This window comes from Spermophilus citellus (assembly GCF_964194105.1).
Source record: "Spermophilus citellus genome assembly, chromosome: 11".
NCBI classification, from domain to species: domain Eukaryota; kingdom Metazoa; phylum Chordata; class Mammalia; order Rodentia; family Sciuridae; genus Spermophilus; species Spermophilus citellus.
In genome coordinates this window covers 88,930,500-88,946,479 of record NC_138192.1, presented here as the reverse complement: position 1 = coordinate 88,946,479, position 15,980 = coordinate 88,930,500, and the positions used below count along the sequence as shown (strand labels likewise).

General features: G+C 33.7%; 1 protein-coding gene across 2 annotated transcripts in view; it reads right to left on the bottom strand.

The window, feature by feature from the left end:
* The window catches only part of ITGAV (integrin subunit alpha V), a 92,200-nt gene that overhangs the window by 26,638 nt on the left and 49,582 nt on the right, over positions 1-15,980 (bottom strand). For both annotated transcript variants that reach the window (XM_081261939.1, XM_081261938.1), the window contains exons 13-18: positions 12,830-13,021; positions 10,087-10,132; positions 8,339-8,446; positions 5,976-6,034; positions 4,056-4,210; positions 1,820-1,957 (exon numbers count right to left, since the gene is read on the bottom strand). In XM_081261939.1, coding sequence (XP_081118065.1) covers positions 1,820-1,957; positions 4,056-4,210; positions 5,976-6,034; positions 8,339-8,446; positions 10,087-10,132; positions 12,830-13,021 — 698 coding nt within the window. The remainder of the gene's footprint in view (positions 1-1,819; positions 1,958-4,055; positions 4,211-5,975; positions 6,035-8,338; positions 8,447-10,086; positions 10,133-12,829; positions 13,022-15,980) is intronic.

The window sequence follows — 15,980 nt, the reverse complement described above, 5'->3', positions numbered from 1 at the left end:
CTAATATAAGTAGCCATGTAGAAGCCAAATGTGGCCCTTGAGCACTTGAAACTTGTCTTGTGTGACTGAGAAACTGATTTTACTTAAAAAAACTGATATTGAAATCCCTTACTGAAAAACTTTTAGTATGTTTAGAATAACTTGAGTACATATATCTTTTTCAACTATAAATTATATGAATTCTAAATAAAAAATATTTCAAAAAATTTAGCATCTGGATTTATATATATTATAATTGTACAATATATTCTGAATTTTGAAGAAAGTAAAAAAACAGAATGTAAATAGTTTGTTGACAATTTTTAAATTGCTTACAAGTTAAAACTATAATATTTTGGATATTGTTATGCTGAATTATATTTGCCCAAATTGTATGTTGAAGCTCTATTCCTCAGTACCTCAGAATGTGACTGTATTTGAGATACAGTCTTTAGAAAAGTAACTAAAATGATGGAACTAGGGTAGGCCTTAATCTAATATTACTCACCTGTGCTTCTTAAATGATGAGTCTAGGACACAGACACATGAAAAGGAAACATCATGTGAGAACAGAAGAGAAGGTAAGCATCTATAAGCCAAGGAGATAGGTCTTGGAAGAAATCAACCCTGGTGACCCCTTGATCTTGGATTTCTAGCCTTCAAAATTGTGAGAAAATGAACTTATGTTATTTAAGTCCCCCACTCTATGGTACATTGTTGTGGAAGCCCTAGAAAACTAATACATACCTATTATTAAAATTAATTTCTAATAAAAATTAACTTTGAAAGATAGCACAATACTGACGGACAGACCTTAAGAGGCATAGATGTCCATTACTAAATTGTTAATCAACATAACACTGAACACCTACCAAATTAGACAATATAAACACAGAGCTATATATAATAGGCTCTCTTGAAATAGATAGTATAAAATGACATATGATTATTGATATACAAAATGGATTATTAAAATATAAAAGTTACAAAAAACTAAACATTTTTTAAAAAAAATTTGCCTTATGCTGTAGTTATATAGTTCTCTCAAATTACCCCCTAAAAAAACCAAAAACCAAATGAGCAAGTCATGAGATCCTTTAAAGGAAAATAAAAAAGAAATGACGAGGGGCTGGGGTTGTAGCTCAGTGGTAGAGTGTTTGCCTAGCATGTGTGAAGCACTGGGTTCAATCTTCAGCACCACACAAAAATATATAAATAAAGGTTAAAAAAAAGAAAGAAAGAAAATAGAAAGGTCAATCTATATTTAGTTTAAATAATTTTATGGGGAAAAAAATATCAATCCAAAAATATGAACATGTTATAAAAGGAAGAAACAGAAAATAACAATATTTAAATATATTTAAATACATGTTTTTCACAGGTTTTTCTAAAATTAAAATATCAATCTGAAGTCTTATGTTTTTGTACTTAGCCTATGTACAGAATGATTATATACTATATATGCATATTGGTGTAATGTGTAAATACATATATACCTATATACACTTTAAAAACAAAATGTATATTAAAGATGTGTATCAAAGGTATTTAGCAAAATACTAAAACGCTACATAAAGAATGGAGTTTTGTTGTTTTCCTTGAATTATTTTATTATTTTATGCATATGAAATGTGACCCTGGCTTTTTCTGCATACAACTAAGGTCAGAGTGGATTTAAATATCTCTGACAGGAAAGTTCACATTTCTACCCCTCTGACTTATTTAACTAAACATCTACCAACATTATAAAAGCAATCCCTTATGATATTTAAGAACACAAATTATAAGAACTTAATAAAGATCCGAGTATGTAGCAGGAGCACACTGGGAGAGACAGTACCTGTCGACTGAGGTTAGCAGGGGTGAACTGGTTCAGGATGGGACGCAAGCCTGTGGCATCAGCGGCCGTTCTATAATCCAACCGATACTCCATAAAAATAGTAATTGGAGTAAGTTTGTCTCTAAATTCAGATTCATCCTAGAAATGGAAAATCTTCACATTAAAGATGGTATCAACTTAAAGTATCTGGAGAAATCTACAAGTGCACAACACAAAGCCAGCTAATTCTATGAAGCTAGTCTAATTAATACCTCTACTTTCCCTCATTCATTTAAATTAAATGGCATTGAAGGATATACACTTACATTCACATTTTGCTTCTGTGACATCTAGACATTGTGATATGTAGTATTTTCACAATGATTCAATTATATATTTCCAATATAATCTCTTTTTGACCCTTAAGTTATTTAAAACTACATTTCCTAGGAACTCAATTTCCTAAGTTATCTTTTTGCTATTGGTTTCTAAAAACTGTTGCTACCATTTGGATGTTAAGTGTCCATGTGATAAAAGCCTGGACGCTAGGGAGGCATTACTGAAGAAGTGGGGAACCCTTTAAGAGGCCTGGCCTAGCTAGTGTCAGGTCCTCAGGTCACTGGAGATGCCCTTGAAAGGGACTCTGGGACCCCAGTCTCTTTCTCTTGCTCTTTGCTTTCTGGCTTTGAGGTGGGTGGTACTGCCCTGCCTCATAACTTCTTTCAGAATTACAGCTTCACTGCAGCCCTAAAAACTTCAGGGTTGCTCAACCAATCATGGGCTAAAACCTTTCAAACCTTTTCTTCTTATATGTTGATTACCTCAGGTATTTCTTATAGTGATGGAAAGATAACACAAGTACATTGTGATCAGATACCATATTTCCTATGCTATCTCTTTGAAATGTTTAGATTACCTTTATGGCCTATACATGTGTTGAGGGGCACAGACAAGTCAAGATGGCATCTGGCACTTTGCCAGGAGGAGTGGTTTGAGAACACCAGCGAGCCATTAAGATGATGGAGATTCCTTAATGACTGACTGCTGTGTCTAGATTATGTCAATTAAGTTAAGCTGTGTATAATTATTAAGATAATGAGGATTCCTTAATGACTGATTGCTGTAACTGGATGATGCTAAATTGAGTCAAGCTGTGTATTCGTTTATGTATAAATACCTCTGCTGTCCTACAATAAGGCGGCTCCCACTGTATCAACCTTCACAAGTTGCTTGTCACCCCCAGTTATTTTGCCCAGCCAGACTGTGGCATACATGATCAATTTTATTCCTGATCAATTTCTACATTCTCTAATTATTGAGTTTCAGTGCTGAATTCTACATGGGTCTGTGAAATAAACCTGTTAACGATTCTCAATCTTCTAAAGCTTTAGCGATATGTTTGTCTTCTTTTTAAAATTTCCATCTTTTATCTGTGGAAGCAGTTCCCCTAAAATATTCAGATGAATATGAACCACATTCTTTTGTGATATGATTAAGGGAAATCCATGAATATTAGTAATAAGAACTACCTTTGATTTTTAGATTCATGCCAGACTATGATTTTACAACATGTAAGTATCTTATTAAATACTTACAACAAGAGAAGAAAATTGATATTATTAATACTCCCTTTTTAAGGATAAAGAAATTTGGGTTTTGATAAGTAACTTGTGCAAGGTCACATATTGAAAAGAAGTAGTTACAGGTCACCCTGACCTCCGTATAGTCTTTTCTTTGCATCTTCTCTTGCTGTAGTCAAGATGCACCTCCATCCTAAGGACACTTTAGCTTCATGAAAGTGTCTAGACCTAATGAAGGAGTCTCAGATTGCAGAAGGCCCTGGAGAGTCTGAATCCCTAAGCTGGTGTCTGGAATTCCTACTCACCCTTTCCCCAGTGCCCATCCTTGCCAGCAGCTTAGGCTCAAAATTTTGCTTTCAACTCACAATTCAGATTGAGCTCAGGGGTTTAGTTGATTGCTGACTTTTTGGACCCTGGAGATTTCCTTTACTGTCTTGAGTCCAGCAATATTTAATAAATATCCTTATCATAATTCATTCAGTAATATTGTTGTTGAAAGGCCATCTGTAGTCTGCCAGAAGTAAGATCCATGACTTCTACTGTCAGGTTTGACGCTTGGAAGAGCCAGATTTCCTTAAGCATATTTTTTTGTGCTCTTCACTTTGGAAGTCATTTAGATGAAAATGAAAAAGTAACAATTAAAAAGAAAAGATAACAGAACACAGATGATCTCTTACCCGCAGATATGCTATCAGCTCTTCACACTGCATCTGTCCCCCTCTAGAAATTGTCATGTTCTTGGAGTGACCCGGGGACCTGTTATGGAGAAACAGTGCTCGCCGAATTGCTCCCTTTTGCTTGAGTTTATCCAAAAGAAGCTCCACCTGGAAGTCTATATAAATCAAAGGATTTATAACCAATGTATTCTTTATGGACTTACCTCGGTCCTAGATATCTAGAATTTTCATGTCAACAGAGATATTTATTTCTGAGAAGTGATCTGCTTCAAATTCATTAAAAATATCTTTTAATGAGGGACACTACAACATATTAACACTGAATAAATTTACTATAATAATTAAATAATTAAGCCAACCATCCCCAAAGCAATATCATATGTAATTCCAAATAACAATGGCAATAAAATATAAAAGGAAAAGTTCTTTTAGTTTAAGCTGTAGGAAGTCCAGAGGGTGAAATATATGTGAATTAAGACTTTCAGTCTCGGAGGAGGAGATAGCTCAGTGGTTGAGTAATTGCTTTAGTGTGCCTAAGGCCTGGGTTCAATCTCCAGCATGAGCTAAAAAAAAAAAAAAAAACCAAACTTCTGCCATTAATCCAAGTGACAAGACTCTGTCGATTTTGATTAAGTACTCATTGATTGGAAACCACGTCATATTAAAACTATGGTAAACAATTTGTACCAATTGAAATTCCTGCTTTGAACGAAGCCACCATATCAAATGGTCAGATAAACATGTCCCTCATGAAGTAAGTGACTGTTTGATGGGTTAAGAATCACATAAACATGACTGTGCAGAGTCAGAAGCACAGTTGTTACAATTACCACTTTCTAAAATTCAGTTCTTTAAGTAGTTTCTTAAAAGCAGATGAGAGTATGAATTTTTAACACAACAGCTCTCTTTTCAAGTTTCTTTAAATACTGATTGACTTTCATTTCAAATTTAGGTGAAAACCCAGGGTTATTGTGATTCATGTTTGGTTCTACTCAGTCACACTGCTCTTCTTGCAGTCTCTAAAACACACAGACACACTCCTTCCTTGGACTTCTTTTTTTTTTTTTTTAGTTGTTGATAGACCTTTATTTTATTTATTTATTTTTATGTGGTGCTGAGGATCGGACCCAGTGCCTCTCACATGTTAGGCAAGTGCTCTACCACTGAGCCACAGTCCCAGCCCTTCCTTGGGCTTCTTGAAATTGCCATTTCTTCTGTGTGAACCAGTCTTCTGTTCCTGCAGGTCTCTATAGAGAAGTTACCTCCAGTGAGGTCCTGCTGGACTCACTCACATGAACACCTGCCCAACGGCTTCAGTCCTCCTCTTTGCTTTGTTACTCATTAGCACCTGTCACTATCTGAATCTGATGCACTGGCAAATTCTGGCAATATTGATTAATATCCCTACTCTGCTCTCAGGATCACATCAATTGTTTTAGGAAAGGAAGTACACTCTGCTGGGTAGATTAAATTCAGTAAAGAAAACATTTTCTCCTCACTATTCCTAAATCATCTCTATTTCTGAGATTGTTCGGTATTTCCCAGAAATATAAAGCTAGATATCTCAGTCTACTGAGATATCTATCATCTACTCATAACAAGGATACTCATTCCCCTCAGAGTTCATCTTACATCATTAAATGCTTACCTTTCTAAAAGCTATATTTATATATAGTGCATTATATTTGCTATTTTGTGGGCTAGTTGGCACACAATATCCATTAATAAATATATTATTTCTCAAATGTATTTACTGGCTTAATAGTTGCCAAAGTAATTAGGTTGCCATCTTAAATGTGTTTAAGCATAAACATTCAGTTTAAAAACAATAACAATTTGAGTAACTAAGTATCCTAAACATTTTGAAGTGCTGATTATGTAAGAGTATTAAAATACTTTGATTTTTCATAGGATACTTACTAAGTTTCCTTGGAAGTGCTCCTTTGCCATCTGCCTTTAAACAGAACCTGACATTAAAACTGTAGGAAAAGAAAATATATACATGTAAATCCTATAATCCAGCTTAGATATATTTAATATCATTCAAATCTCACATTTCTTATATAGTCATCCCTTGGTATCTGTAGGAGATTGGTTCTGTGAACTACCCTTCAACCTCCACAGATACCAAAATCAGTGGATGCTCGTTAATAAAACAGCACAGAATTTACATATAACCTACAGATATCTTCTTTCATACTTTAAGTCATTTCTAGATTACCTTTAAATCATACCTACTTATAATACCTAGTACAATGAAAATGCCATGTAAATAGTCATTCTACTGTATTGTCAGGGAATACACAATAATATAGGCAATAATAAGTAAAAACAAAAAGTGTGTACATGTTCAGTACAGACGATAATTTTTTTTTCTATATGCAGTTGGTTGAAACCAAGAATGCAGAAATGGCAGGTGCAGAGGGCTGATGGTGCATAGTTAAGGCCAGGAAGCCCTACATCTTTCTTCATATCTTAATATTGTTCTTAAAACATGAAACTACCCAGATTAATTTAACTCATTCTTCAGTAATTTAAACATGTTGCCTTTCAGGGTACCTCGATGAGAAAAATAATTTCCTAACCTCCATTCAAATTTACAGAACCTGTTGATAAATCTAAATAAGGGAAATGCCAGTTAGATTTAAAATAATATCTTCTATAATTAAAAAAAAAAAAAACAATCCACTGAAGCATCCTTTAATTACCAAGCTTCTTAGAGGATGTGCTTTACAATATCTTAACAGGTCATGAAATCAGTGTAGTTGGCTGTATCCAGCATCTTAAAGAAGTGAATACAATAAAAAAAAGTTGATGTAAGTAATGGGTTTATAGGATTATGGTGCAAGGTTTAGTTCTAGCTGTGTACCATGGTCAAATTTAGATGAAAGCTAGTACTTCAATTAGTGCATTTGAAGCCTTCTAAGTATTAGCATAATTACAAGCATATTATTAGCATCTTCACAGAAACATAAAAAATGAATGAAGGAAAGAAAGGCAGTAATACTGAAAGCCAAAATCTTGAAAATAATTTGATTAACAATCAATAAAAATTAAGAGCAATTATTATAGAATGATTAATGTAATCCCATGAATAAACTAAATTTTTCAAGATTTTAATGACATAATAATTCAAAACAAAATCAGGAAAATAACTATCATTAGCTCTTTTTAAATAAAATTTTCCTGGTTACCAATCATTTTCCTCTTCATCTATAATTCTTTGCAATTTTTCTGTGCAAGTAAAGAATGTGAACAGTGTTCCTCTAAGTGATGTTAAAGTACACAGGGCCAAAAACTTCCAATAGTTAGTTTTGTATTTATTTTCATATATGAGAAAGATATTGTCTTTTCCATTGTGGGCTTTTTTTTTTTTTTTTTTACTTGTAGATGGACACAATACTTTTATTTCATTTTTTTTTCTTTTAATGTGGTGCTAGGATTGAACTCAGTGCTTCACGTGTATGCTAGGCAAGCGCTCTACCACTAAACCACAACCCAGCCCTCTCCATTGTATTTTTAAAATACTTTGAGATAAAATATGAGTCGGTTTAAAGGAAACTTAAGAAAATTATAATATAGGTAGGAAGAAAATATAGCAAAAATCCTGAGTATCATACACATGATAAACTTGGAAAATAATGGGGCAGAGAAGTCAGACACTATACTTATGAAAAAATATTATATTTTTCTTTGGAAACCAGAAAAGAAACAAGTAAAAGATCAAAATATAAGGGCAAAGTAATTTTACCATACAGCCATACAGATTTGAAATCTGAAAAAGAACATTATCTTTTAAAGATTTCATTTAAAGGGTTAGGTTTATGGCTCAGTGGTAGAGCCCTTGCCTAGACTATGGGAGGCACTGGGTTCGATTCTTAGCACCACATATGAATAAATAAATAAAATAAAGGTCCATCAACAACTAAAAGAAAAAAAAAATTTTAATTAAAAAAAAGATTTCATTTAAAAGGGCCTGTTTAGAATGAAATTTTTATAAAATGAGTTCTGAGATCTTGTCAGATTTTTCTTCTTTTTAAATATATTCATTGACCATATATAATTCTTTAAAAACTAATTTTATAGTAATTTATTGAGTATTTCTGGAGCATTCTAGAAATTTTCCTTGGAACACTATTTCTATAATCCAATCTATGGCTTAAACATGGAGTGTATCCACAGAAACTGCTTTAGTAATATTTTAGCCCTGCCATCTTAATTTTTAATTGTTCTTACAATAATCAAACCATTAATCATAATTATTATTAAACATATATCCTTACCAGGAAACTTTGAGAGCTGTCCCAGGCAATGGGCAGGTTTTATTGTCTTGATTTAAAATGCTAGGATATACTTCAAGGCCAGCATTTACGGTGATAACAGGTCTGGCCCTGTTTTTAAAAAAGGAAGAAAAAAGTTCAAACTTAGGAGCAGAAACTTGGATTGATCCCAGCATTTTAGGTTCACATTCACCATGATACAGTAACATCTAAAGCATTCTTTCTAAGAGCAAAAAACATTGAAACAAACTTTAAGTGTAAGATGACCAGCTGCCTCAGTTTGCCCCAAACTTTTCCAATTTCAGCACTGAAAGTCCTGCATCTTGGGAAATTGCTCAGTTCCAAGAAAAGCGGGACAACAAATCTGAACTCAGTCCATTAAAGCAGAATGCTTAAGTAAGTTACAAGGTCCCTACTTAATGCAATGCAATATAAGTGTCATAAATCCATCTGACTGACATAAGATAATCTCTAAGGTACATCCAAGACATAACTGTAGTAAAAGGAAAAAAAAATCCCACAATAAAGAAAGAATGCCTACAGACACACATACATGTATGCACATGGGTATTTTTTGTAGGGCATACCTAATAAACTAGTAATTGACATGAGAAAATATATTTTTATTCTATGACCTTTTTGCATTGTTTGAATATGCACCACATGCATGTATTACTTCATTAGCAGCAATTTTAAAGCTAAAACAATAAAATAGAGGTTAAGCACTCCTAATTGAAAAAAATCCAAAATCTGAAACTTTTTGAGTACCAACATAATGCTCGAAAAGTTGTGGATTTTGAACCATTTCATATTTCTTATTATAAGGGATGTTTAACTGGTAAAGTCTATGTAACTATTTCAAAATCAGAAAAATTCTAAAATCGGAAACATTTCTGATCCCAAGAATTTCAGATAAGGTATTTGCAACCTGTAAATATTGTTTTCCAAATTTCAAATATCCAAGTTTACATCTTGTACAAAAATACAGTAGACTCAAGTCAATGAGATTGCCTCAAAATGACAAATCCCTGAAATCTGTAAGTACACACATTCCCCCAAAGCTGTAATTAGGTTGAACCATCACAAACTCTACCACCTAGCATTGATGTTAGGTTTCCTACCATGCTTAATCTCCATCTGTAGAAATATTAAGCCACTTGAGATACCAGTTGATATTCTATGAGAATTGATGAAATAGAGAAAACTGGTAATATACATGAAGCTGGGAAATAGAAAAATGTGTAAAAATTCATATTTCTCTAACAAAAATATTCATGTGGGGATCCATTACATAATCACGGTGTTCACAGAATACTGGGCCACAAACACCAGTCTCGTTTCCTCTTATAGGAAAATACAGCCTATACATCTGATGTGGGGAAAGGGCTCACAATGGAACCCAGGATCTGGTACCTGCTAGGTTAAGTGCTCTACCACTAACTACATACCAGCCCCTATCCATACAGTTTTTAAAGAGAAATGAAAAGCATAGGGGAATGTCTCTGAACAAAATTTAAGGACAATGAGCAAAAACTCTGAACATTTTTCTAAATAAAAAAGTCTATACTGTTCTTTTCTTTGAGACTTCCTTGTATAAATACTCTTTACCCACAGCAAATCCTGAATAGAAAGAACAAACAAGTTTTATCCTTACTCTAAGAAAATTAAAACTAAAATTCAAACACTGGGACTTAACTAAAAGAATTTTTTAAAATTCAAAATATTCCCATAGTACAGAACATGAAACATACCTGTATAACACAGCTCGATCTACACCAAAAGCTCCTACAATTAAGTCTTAAGCAAAAGCAAAAGAATATGTTAGTAATGATAACTGTTTTTAAAGCTTATGTATCATTCTAGAAATGCTTAATGTACATAAGATTTAAACATTTTCTCAAAACTAAAAGGTTCTAAGATAAGATATATGAGGATAAAACACTGGAAAACTATAATAAGTGTTCATCATTGCAAATGCTCATCATAAACCAGACTTTCATTCAGGTAGATAAAAACTTTTTGTTGGCTATTTCATAAAAAGAGCACCAAAAAGGAAGTGTATAGCCAGCAAACATATACACTCCCCAAAAGCAAAAGCTTTACAGATGCCTGTGTATTTATACTTTTATTATAAAATTTTCCACCAGTTCTCTTGTTTTAGAAACAAAACCAAGAAAGCACATATACATATGTTGAATATGATAGCAGGCAGCATTCAAATCAGCAAGAATAAAATACATTAGTTTTTATACATAAGAGCATAACTGGTCAATGATTTAAAAAAAAACTGAAACCACAGATGCATTTTACAATACATCCAAGTTCAATCTAAGGAAACCTTTTCTAAGCAGAGAAGCATACAAGAACAAATACAGACAGATTGAATTATATGAAAATTCAAAAACATCTTTATGCCAAAGACACAAACATGACAAACTGGGAAATGTATAAAAGAGCTAAGGAGTTAAAAATTGTCAATATTTAAAGCACTGCACAAGTTTAAAAATGAAGGAATGAAAGAAAGAGAAATTGTGTCTCAATAGAAAAGGAGAGAAAAAAAACATAAAAAGGAAATTCCAAAAGTAAGTATACAAATAAACAACAATGTTTATCTTCATTAATAGTTAAAAACTGTTAATTGAAACAAAATAATATTATCTGTGGCTCAGGAGGCTGAGACAGGAGGATGATGAGTTCAAAGCCAGCCTCAACAATGGTGAAGCATTAAGCAACCCAGTGAGACCCTAACTCTGAAAAAATACAAAATAGAGCTGGGGATGTGCTCAGTGGTCGAGTGGCCCTGAGTCCAATCCCAATCCCAAAATAATAATAATAAAAATAATAACAACAACAACAACAATATAATACATCTACTAGGTACTCCAAATTATTTTAAAAGAGGTGCAGTGTGGAAAAATGATTATTTTTTTACTGCTAGTGAGTGTTTTTGAAAAAGTTGACAAAAGCCATTTTGTAGAGGAAATGGGATTATTTTTTAAGGCTGTTCATAAAGTGCACATCTTTGACATACCAATTCTAGAATTTTGTCCTAAGGAAATATTCAGTGGTATGCAACAGAATTACATGTAAAGATATAAATGCCCTCAAATAAGGTAAAGTTAGATATGATATAGCTATTTATTAGAGAAACATAAAATTTATGTTTTAGAAGAAAAATAGGGGAATTGTTTCTGATACTTTAAGAAAACAAAATATATAATAAACAGTTTACAAAACATGATTCTGCTTTGTTAAGAAATATGTATGGGGGCTGGGGATGTGGCTCAAGTGGTAGCACGCTCGCCTGGCATGCGTGCGGCCCGGGTTCGATCCTCAGAACCACATACAAACAAAGATGTTGTGTCCGCCGATAACTAAATAAATATTAAAAAATTCTCTCTCTCTCTCTCTCTCTCCTCTCTCACTCTATCTTTAAAAAAAAAAAAAAAAGAAAAAAGAAATATGTATGAATGCAAGCCAGGCGTGGTAGTGCATGCCTCTAATCCCAGCAGCATTAAACCCAGGAGGATCAAGGGGTTTAAAGCCAGCCTCAGCAAAATCAGGCCCTAAGCAGGTCAGTGAGATCCTGTCTCTAAATAAAAATGCAAAAAGGGCTGGGGATATGGCTCAGTGATTAGGTACCACTGGGTTCAATCCCTTGTACCAAGAAAAAATAATAATATGAATGCATAGGAAAAATATGCTTTGCTGTAGTTTCTAAAAGTTCTATAATAAATATTTTATTATAACATATAACTGGAAATAATGCCAATTTATAGATAAGAGTAAACTTTATGTCTTATTTCTAGAAACCTTTCAACATACTTGTATATTGAGCTTCTATTAACTATTTCAACAACAAAGGTGATCTACATTCTCTTATTTTTTTAGAATAAAAAGAAGACCTACTTTGATCCTGGATTCATTGTAATACTCCAAGTATATAAGAGCCTGAAAAAGGTTTTGCTTGTTCTAATGGACTAACCCAGTGAGCAAGTTTGAGCAAATGACTTCCTCAATCTCTTCTCACATATAGAAAAATGGCCTCATAGTAACCCAACTTAGCTTGTGTCCCCTCACAAGCCTTATTAAATAAATAATTTACCTTTTTAAAAAATCACATTGATTAGTCAAGTCCACGAAAATGCTGCATCATTAAGCACAAAAACAATGGCTAACATTTAAAAACTTGGAATGAGCACTTGGTTTTTGTTTATAGCTTCTACAACATTTTTCTGACATTTTATTATAGACCTCAAGACAATGAAACAGACTCAGAGTTAAGTGTTTCATATTGTATGCCACCAGGAAACAGCTGCCTTTCTTCCTGTCCCCTGTACTGAGAACAGTGTCTTCTGTACAGGGGAGGCCTGATCAATGCTTGAAATATTCAACTGAAATAATTTGTAATATAAATCAAGAGAATGGCAATGAGTACTCTTGGCTATTTGGACTGAAAAAGTGCACGAGCCACATGCATTTACAGAAAAGCACCTGGATATCCATTCTTGTCTATGTCTGTGGCTCCCTTCATGGAATAGCCAAAGCTTGGTGGCATGCTCTGTGCAGCCCACTGCCCTTCGAGGATCTGAGATGGCACTGTGTTCAAGCCCGTTGATCTTCCATTGAAAATATAAACAATTCCTTTTTTATCTTCACCCCCATAGGGAGCAGCAATTGCAATATCTGTGGGAGGAAAGGAGATCGAGGATGAGAGAAGAGAAGGGTAACAGTGATTCAGGAGAAAGGGGACAGGGAAGATGGGCAAGACAGAGAGAAGAAAGTCTTAGTGTTTACAATTATTTACATAGTGATCTTAATATTTATAGAAAGCTACTGGGGAATGAGACTAATCCAATTATGTTACGTGCATATACAAATGTGCCATAATGAATCCCACAATTAAGTATAATTATAATGCACAATTTAAAAAACTGAAAAAAAAATTTTAGAACCTCTTGATCATATTAAATATTGATTCAAAATTCAATAGAGTACTTTCTATTCAACAGTAACGATTCTAATTCAAGGAGATTCAAGCAAAACTATGTAGAAATGACATTAATTCAGAGCCAGATATTTTTGGATCTGACCCTGGGCAAACCACTTAACCTTTCTAGACTTAAAATGCTTTATTTTTAAAATTAGGAGGTAGAGAAGGAGATGGCATTTGTCAAAAGATTCATCTAAAGTTCATTAGTTCTCAAATTTCTAGCTTATTTAGCTATGCATAGCTTTTGTTTTTCCTAAGCAGAAGTAAATCCAGCTCAGAAATTTGAAGGTTATAACTTCATCCTGATCTTGCTCAATTTATAATGAAATGACATAAACAAATAGAATTTAAAATTCTTTAAAAAAAAAACTCCAAAATATCAAATGGTCACTACAATCTTTATAAATTCGAAGATATATTATAAACCATCTACTTCTCTGTCTCTGCTGCTACCACCTTAGAGAAGCCCTTGCCAGGCTCTGCCTGCACCCCTAGAGTAGCCACTCAGGTAGCCTCGCACTTCTAGTCTTTCCCCATGGCTCATTCTCTTCAAAGCCAGCCAGTGTTAACCTTACTGTCTCAGATCCCCCTTCTTGATAGCCTTCAATTATTTCTCAAAGCATTTAGAATAAGACCTAAGTCATGCCTGGTATGTCTTCTGCTCACTTTGAAAATCTCCCTCTCCTACCCTCTCTACCCTCCTCCTTTTTGTTTCATCCACTCTTCCCAGCAATCTTGGCCTTTTTTCTGTTTCCTAAACACACCAAGTTAATCTCTGGGCATACCTTTGCTGTTTTCTCGTCCAAACAGCTTTTGCTCCACAGCTTTTCAAGCCTTGCTGCTTCTGCTTGCCATAGATCATGGATGAAATGCTATCCTGTCAGTGAGGCCTTTCCTAGAAACTCTAAGAGGCTGAGTACTTGTCCCTCAGGACCCCTACTGTATTGTACTATCTTGGAACTCTTGGAACTCCCTATCACAGTACTTTGTCTTAAAAAAAAAAAAAAAAAAAAAAAAACAAAGCCCAGTCACACTACCTGCATTTCCTCATTTTTTGTTTACTTACTCTATGAATCTCCATAAAACAAGCTTCATGAGATCAAGGACAAATAAATATCTGTCTTGTATCTAATGGTCCTTCTGTACCTGCCACACCAAATAGCCTCCAGTTCCTTAATGTATCCAAACTGTTTTATTCCTCCTCAATGACAACCCCTCAGACACCAAAGATACCTTATCTCTCACCCATTGTATAAGACCATTATGCCCACTGTGATAATCACATTCTAGTATTTATTTTTTTCACATATACATTGCCGCTACATAAAGACATGGGTGGGTTCATGAATTTTAAAGAGGGAAAATGTATATGTGAAAAAATGGGCTCATTTTCAGCACCTACCATAACATTTGTTCTTAATGGGAACTAAGAATGTACCATTCTTTAAAATTCAGTATTTAAATTACTTAAGAATCCCTCTGTTATTCTTTTTGAAGTTTTAAAAGGTAAATATAATTGCTAAATTAATATGTGCATTAAAAAGTATTTATTAAAATATAATTTCCCAACAAAAGATGGCTCTAAAGTTAAGATATTATTATTACAAATTATCTTTAATTTTTCTAATCCCTTCAATATTTTATACTTGCTTATTATCTTTTCCCTTGGCTGTCATTTTTCAAAAGCACTATGTTTTCATGCAATCAATTTTCTCCTTTGATCATTTTAGTTGCTCTCTTCTGGTTGGTTTTTTTTTTTCTCCCCCTGCTTTTCTGAAAAGATGTTGACAAAAACTGCACAAAATTACCCTGGAGCTATGTAAAATCATGGAATATAACTTTATTGTTTTGCTTTCATAACCCTCTTGATAGTACCCAGTGTTTTCCTGATGGGGAGAGGTAGAAAGAGTGGGATACAGAAATACAGAAGCAATGACACTTAATGTTATCAGCCATGAACAAAAATAGATCCAGGTTATATTATAATTAATTATATATTTACACAAATCCAGCTCAGACAATTTTCCACTAAATTCCTTATCTTTCAAGAACTACTACTTGGGACAATAAGACCTAAGGTAAAACCTTGGAAGACCATCAACACCCTCTATGGTATCTCTCTCTGGAAGTAAAATCTCTTTATAAAATCTTTCTAAAACTTCAATATTTTTAGCTGTTGTTTATATTTGTTGTGTTGGCAGATCATATCCTATTATTAAAATCTAATAAGAAGGATGAGATAATGACTGGATCATAATATCAAGGAAACTTCCATAAATTGGTTAGAATACCCTTGACAGAAAACAAGTCCAGGCTTTCCCAGAAAGCTTGGGAGACAGAGGCCCAGTGATATAGCAAGCAACTCATCAATTTTATGCAAAGCAGAACCTCAAATATGGGTCTATACTTTCTAGGTAGTAGTTGTTATCAGTAAGTAATGGTTTGGCATGTTTTACTGTATTCTTTTCATGTTTTACTATGAGCCGTTTAACGCAGTTTTATTTGGTTTATGTGAAGTTATCTTGGTGTCTAAAATCTTCCAGATTATTTTAGGAAGCAAAGTGTGCCTCTGACCTATTGTTCACTAATATTGAATATTTCTAGGGTTAATCAAGATGACACTTGAGTGGTATATAACATACAACTACCCAT